This window comes from Humulus lupulus, chromosome 7 (assembly GCF_963169125.1).
Source record: "Humulus lupulus chromosome 7, drHumLupu1.1, whole genome shotgun sequence".
Lineage (NCBI taxonomy): Eukaryota > Viridiplantae > Streptophyta > Magnoliopsida > Rosales > Cannabaceae > Humulus > Humulus lupulus.
Window position 1 is genome coordinate 19,185,180 of NC_084799.1, and position 6,676 is coordinate 19,191,855.

A 6,676-nucleotide genomic window follows, 5' to 3' on the forward strand; every position below is an offset into this window, starting at 1 on the left:
GCTGACACCAGGTGCTCCCCTACAAAGAGCCTTCTGAGTAGGGCTGAGCATTAGGCGGGTTGGTCGGGTTACAAGGCATTTTTACCCGTCCAATGTCATAATCGGGTTAGCAAAAGTGACTCGTAACTTGCCCAATTAAGAAATTTTTTTTTTTAACCCGTCCAATAATTTGGGCGGGTTGGTCGGGTTAACCCGCCCAAACCGAAATTGTATTTTTTTTTTTGCGGGTTGGGCAGGTTGGTCGGGTCAACCCGCCCAAACAAAAGTGGTATTTTTTTTTTTTACATTTTTTTCTTTTAAATACTAGTACTAATAGTGTGAAGTTTATCTTTTTAAGCTTAAAACAATATTTTAAATTATAGTAAAAAAATTAAAACAAAACTTAATTAATTTATATATTTATTTGAATATATTAAAAATAATAACTTAATAATAAATTATTAATTGGGCGGGTTGGGTTATATTGGGCGGGTTGATAATTATTTTCAACCCGCCCAATGTAACAATTGGGAGGTTTAAATTTTGGTCGGTTTATTCAGGTTGCGGTTTTTTCGGATTGGTTTGGGCGGATTATTCAGATTGGGCGGGTTGTAAAAATTTCTGCACAGACCTACTTCTGAGCTTTTAGCCTTCTACCAGGAACATATATGACTTTTTCTTGGGAGACATATTTGGCTCTCAGCTCGCCAATTATCTGAATCTCCCAAATCTGATCATACAATTGCGTTCATTGACCCTTCAATATGGAACCTACCAAGTCCCGTCCATTTCTGGGCAATATTGAAGATATTTACGAAAATGTCACTGCCGTACAAACTAGGCATCAGCATGCTCACCAGCTTGCACCCTCACGCGCGCATCTGACTGAGCACCATCCTAGCTTGTAACATGCCCTCAAGGCTGGCATGTTACACCCAACACCATATAAGGTGACACCCTATGATTAGTTAGCGATACCTCATTATACTTATTAAATTCAAATAAATAGGACCCGATATTAGATTGCACCAATAGTGGTATGTCACCTACTTGTGGTGTTGGGTACCGGTGGTGTCTCTTAGAAATTCTCTTAAAAAAAAAAAGAGCATATGATAATAAAAGAATTATTTAACTAAAATTTTAATATTTAAATAAATATAAAAATGTGGAATGTTTAAACAACTGGCACCTATGACTAACAGACACGTGGATCGTGTTTGAATTTCAATTGAGATATATAACACTCCTCTATTCGAGAGCTCATATCAGAGTTGGGTGGACTCTCGTGTTTGCGACGACGAACACGGCTGAGGCACAAGAGGACTGATATGTAACGACAGGCACAAGAGAATGGTGTGATCTGCCCACAATATCCAATGCTCCATTCAAAATTGGAGAATTTGAACTAGTTATTTTGGTAAAGGTTTACAAGAAGCAATTATTATACAAATAATGCCCTCAACCTGATTGATAAATAGTTCACAAAAAAAAATTGTAAGGATTATGTACTTGCTTGTTAACAGTAACTAGTTGAATTTATGGAACAATTGTAAATTATTAGGCATCAATAATTGATACATGTAAGTTGGGTTTGCTACATTATCAATTTCTTAAAATCTTTCATCAATTTATTTGTCCTTTCCTCAAAATTAAGAATCTAATTAGATATGTAACGGGGTGTTTAGTAAGAGATTTGGTTTGTCGGAATAACTTTAGAGGAGTTTAGATTAAAAAAATGTGAAACTCAAGTGTTTAAATTAAGATTATCTCAAATCAAACTAAAAAATATGACTCACTTTAAACCATAAATCTCAATTCATTAAAAATAAATTTACTAAACATATTTTATATTAGATTATCATTACCGTTGAAGAAAAACTCCATAACAAACAGCCGTAATAGTAATACCCAAAGTGTGGATGCACGGTCTTTGTCGTTGGTCTTTAATGTTGTTACTTATCCATATCTTTATTCAGTTGGTAAAATGTCAATTTTCTTGGATTCATTCATCAAATAGTATCTCATTGATTGATTTCTCTCCTATTCGATACTTTATTTATTTATTGAAAAAAAAATCCAGATTGGTTATTAACCCATTTTGAGCATGTGTTTGTCACATATTTAGTATTAATTTGTAATATAAAAAAAAAAAAAGAGATTTGAAACGGGTAGCAACTAGCAAGATTGTCTTGCCATAAACAATAAGTCAGTATTAATTTTTTTTTGGAGGTAAAATAGTATAAAAATACACCATATTATAAAGTATATTAAAATGCACCAAACACAATTATTTCATCATTTAATATTATATACATAAATCATTATTCTGACTTTATGAAAGATTTTATAGAATTATTTAATTTTGTAAACAATAATGAGTTGCTGTCTTACTTTTTCAAAAGCTATGGCAACTCCAAATTTTTATATTAGTGATTTGTTTTACGCGTATGATCTTAGTTTTGTTGCGGTTGGTTTACATTATTTTAGTTGAAATTATATATATATTTAAAAGTTTATTAATTTAATGTTAATATGTTCCTTGGGACCTCTTAAAAAAATAAGAAGAAAGTTGTCTTACCTGAACAGTATTATAATTATCAGATTCTGAAGGGAAAGTCTTTAGGCTGTAGTAGTTGTATGTTGAAGAAGAAGAAAATAGAGGCAAATCATGGAAGGAGGAGGACAGAGAAGGCCTTTGCTTGATGGGTCAAAGCCCACTGAGGATAAAAGCTCATCAGCAACTCCTGGCGTTGTTTTCAGCACTTTGGTCGCTCTCTGTGGCGCTCTCTGCGCTGGTTGCATTGTAAGACTCAACAATTACGGTCAACATGTAAAAAGTTTGGATAATTGAATGTGTTCTTCATTGATTAAGCTTTGTTTAATTGGGTATCTTGATCTTGTACTAAAAAAATTAGCTATGAAGTAACAATTTTCATGTTCACTGGAAGACAGGTGGGATATTCTTCACCTGCTCAATCTGGAATCATGGAAGATCTGGACCTCTCTGTTGCAGATGTATGTTGTAATTTTCTTTCATGAAAATTTTTGGGCTGTTTTTAAGTTTGGTTGACAACCATCTTCTTTCCTAATATGCAGTTCTCAGTTTTTGGTTCGATGGTGACAATGGGAGGAATGATAGGTGGAGTACTGAATGGGAAGCTGGCTGATCTTACAGGTCGTAGAGCTGTAAGTTTTTTTAGTACACCCCATCCTTCAATTTTAGTTGGTCTTGTAGAGCTTTTCTGATTTTGATTCTCAATGGACATTGATTAGACAATGTGGTTATCTGAAGCACTGAGCACTACAGGTTGGCTGGCTATAGCATTTGGAAAGGTATCTCTTTCATCTCCCAAGTGATGGTTGTGATTCGTTTTTTTGAATGTGAAGATGTTAGATTTATGCATGTGGGTTAAATGGGAAACAAGATTAAATAGTATGAATTCCAATTGGGTTTCTAAAAGAATTACTTGTGATTGAACTGTAGTAGTTTCTAAATTACAAAGTTACTGTTGGCAAACTGCAAATATTACATTGGACACATTGTTAGCATTATTGGTTGTGTTTGTGTTCTTCGCTTTTGGATGTAAATTAGCTCCTGAATCATTGCTTGTAGAGTGTTAGGTGGCTGGACTTTGGAAGACTGTTACTTGGATTTGCAAATGGTCTTCTTTGCTACGCGGTAATTTCCTTGAATTTTGACTATTTTATTTTAGAAAAAAATTTTACCCTCTCTTGGGTGAATTTTGATAATCTTTTGACTAATCCTTAAATCACATATAGAGTAATTGACTCTTGTATGCAAGACAGGTACCAGTATATATTGCTGAAATATCTCCCAAGAGTATTAGAGGAAGATTTACTTCTGCATATCAGGTACAAATTAGACCTGGTGAATATGAGAGCCAAGAGCCAACTCTCATTCGTCTTCCTTTTTTTGTGTGTGAAATAAACCTTATTTTTGTTCAAGTGTACAGTTGTTGCTGTGCTGTGGGATTTCATTAATGTACTTCATTGGAAATACTGTTAACTGGCGCACCTTGGCTCTAATTGGTAAACTATGTTTTAGTTCTTCTTCTTCTCTGTATTGATTAAGTTTCAGAAGAAAAGATAATAGGAATAACTTTTATATTAATCGATTTTATTTTTAGGTGCCATTCCATCCATGTTACATATTTTAGGATTGTTCTTCATTCCTGAGTCTCCTAGATATCTGGTGAGTCCAACAACACAACAAATAAAAAGGAAGAAGCATTTTCATTTTCTCTATCCCTACTGCATTTCAACTTATTTTCAGTACTCCGAATTCCCATATATACCGTGCATGTACAATTGAAGAGAGAAGTTCTGATAAGAATCTTTAAATGATTCGGTTGAACAACGATTTGCAGGCAAAAATTGGTAAACACAAAGAGCTTGAAACTGCTCTGCAGAGTCTGAGGGGGAAAAATGTTGATGTCTCTGAGGAAGCAGCTGAAATTATAGTAAATCCTTGAACTTAATTTTCTTAGGAGAGCAGTTTCACACACATACTAGTAGTGGAAAACTCATTTGTTTTGAGTACTAAACTTAAACAATTCATTGACACAAAAGCAAAATAAGTAACATGGTGCCTCTTGTTGTGGCAGGATTATACAGAAACCTTTCAGGAGAACTCAGAAAGAATTCTAGACTTGTTCCAATGGCGATATGCTCATGCACTCATTGTGAGCTGCCTTGACCCGAAAAATTATGAAAGATACGAGATTTGTTGGTACCTTTTTTATGAAGTATCTGAACTTTTCTTCTGCACATAATTTGTTTAGGCCGGAGTTGGGTTAATGGCACTGACACAATTTGGGGGGAACACAGCGATTCTTTTCTACTCTAGCTCTATTTTCAGAGATGCAGGTAAATAAAATTCTTTCAATGTTCCTGAAAATAACTTAAACATAGAACACACCAAACATCACAGAACTTGAATCTCTATCTTCCACAGGTTTTTCAAGCAGGGTGGGCACTGTATCAGTGGCTATTATCCAAGTACATTACTTTTACAATTCTTTCATCTGAATGGTGATATGTGTCTATATATACACTAAATATACGTTTGTTCAATTGTAGATACCTGTTGTTGCATTGAGTGTACTGCTGACAGATAAATTGGGAAGAAGACCACTTCTAATGGTGAAAATAACAATAATTTTCTATCAAGGTTTTAGTATACTAAATCTATAGTATTCAATGTGTTGATAGTGAGATTTCACCAATGTATGCAGATTTCAGCAGCAGGAACGTGCTTTAACAGCCTTCTTCTTGGCTTGTCATTCTTATTTCTGGTCAATATCCACAAACCAAACCTGCATACTTATATGCCTTATTTAAATATTATGTAATCCAGTTTTATTATATGTACAGGGATTCCAACAGTTGCAGCATCTCACTCCTACATTGGTGTATATTGCTATAATGGTAAATTTAGATGCAACATATACACTATACACACACATGATATAGCCAAAGAGATCATTTTTTTAGTGTTTTAACAGAATGGAGTTGTTCTTCTTCTCAGGGTTATACTGTATCATTTGTAATGGGCTTGGCAGGATTACCTTGGGTTATAATGTCAGAGGTAAAATACTTGATTCTCTTTTTTCCTTGTAGTAAATACATGATAGTAAGTATACTCAATGAGTTTTTCAATTTCAGATATTTCCTATAAATGTCAAGGGTTCAGCTGGAAGCCTTGTGACTTTGGCATGTTGGTCATGTTCTTGGATAGTTACATACACATTCAATTTCATGATGGAGTGGAGCTCCTCAGGTACATCTACTACAGCACTAGCTTACTTTGTTTCTCTTCTTTTGTGCAATAACTTATCAACTAAGCTACCACAGGAATATTTTTCATCTTCGCGGCCGTTGGCGGCTTAACTGTAATTTTCATTGCAAAGCTAGTGCCAGAGACTAAAGGGAGAACTTTAGAAGAGATACAAGCTTCAATTGCACATTTTTCTTAGTTGTTGAGAGACATAGGAAGTTGCTTCTGATTGATAAGCAAAACCATACAAAAAAAATGGAAAAGTACTAGTACAAAAAACGGTTGTTTTCATGTTCAAATGGACAAGTCAAAGTACTTTATTCTTTTTTTTTTTTTGTAATTAATGTATATTTTGTACTGGTGTCAGTATACATGGGACCCTAAAGTCACCAATTCAATCTTAATAATAATGTTTTTTTTGTACGGAATATTAATATATGTTGCACTCTTTTGTTTGATGCTATGATATTCAAATTTTGTGACTTTTCTGTTTTGAGCATGTGAATTGAATCATTGAATGTACTCATCAAATCAAATTATTATAACTTAAATTAATGTAGTGAGTCATTCAGGCTTATCCAAAGTATTTGTAGATAATTATAACTTAAGACAACTATTCAGACATGAAAAGGATTATTAGCACACATAAAATATATTGAGAAAAAAACTTATTTTTTGTAAATTTTTTTAAACATTTGACATTTTAAGAGAAGAAAAAAAGAGCAACCTATACTTGGTTGTATGACATGTCCCTTTCCTTAATTAGAGATAATAGCCATTTGCTTGGACCATTAGGGTGCATTAAAACTGGCTTAGGTATGACAGTTTCTTTTTCACACAACCTCAAGAGTCCAAGACTGTCTTGTTTAATTGTACTCTTTGTGCAAGATAATTTTTTTT

At 33.8% G+C, this 6,676-nt stretch overlaps 1 protein-coding gene across 1 annotated transcript; it reads left to right on the plus strand.

Annotated features, from left to right (window-relative positions):
- Positions 1 to 2,190: 2,190 nt before the first annotated feature.
- On the plus strand, positions 2,191 to 6,210 carry LOC133790859 (sugar transporter ERD6-like 5). The gene is made up of 19 exons (XM_062228678.1): positions 2,191 to 2,208; positions 2,581 to 2,782; positions 2,932 to 2,994; positions 3,076 to 3,165; positions 3,253 to 3,312; positions 3,593 to 3,658; positions 3,787 to 3,852; positions 3,954 to 4,029; positions 4,128 to 4,192; positions 4,368 to 4,460; positions 4,605 to 4,682; positions 4,782 to 4,866; positions 4,955 to 4,998; positions 5,080 to 5,142; positions 5,235 to 5,294; positions 5,374 to 5,427; positions 5,528 to 5,587; positions 5,665 to 5,779; positions 5,854 to 6,210. Exons 2-19 carry the CDS (start codon positions 2,648 to 2,650, stop codon positions 5,973 to 5,975), a joined length of 1,395 nt encoding a protein of 464 aa, XP_062084662.1. The 5' UTR covers positions 2,191 to 2,208; positions 2,581 to 2,647; the 3' UTR covers positions 5,976 to 6,210.
- Positions 6,211 to 6,676: the final 466 nt, after the last annotated feature.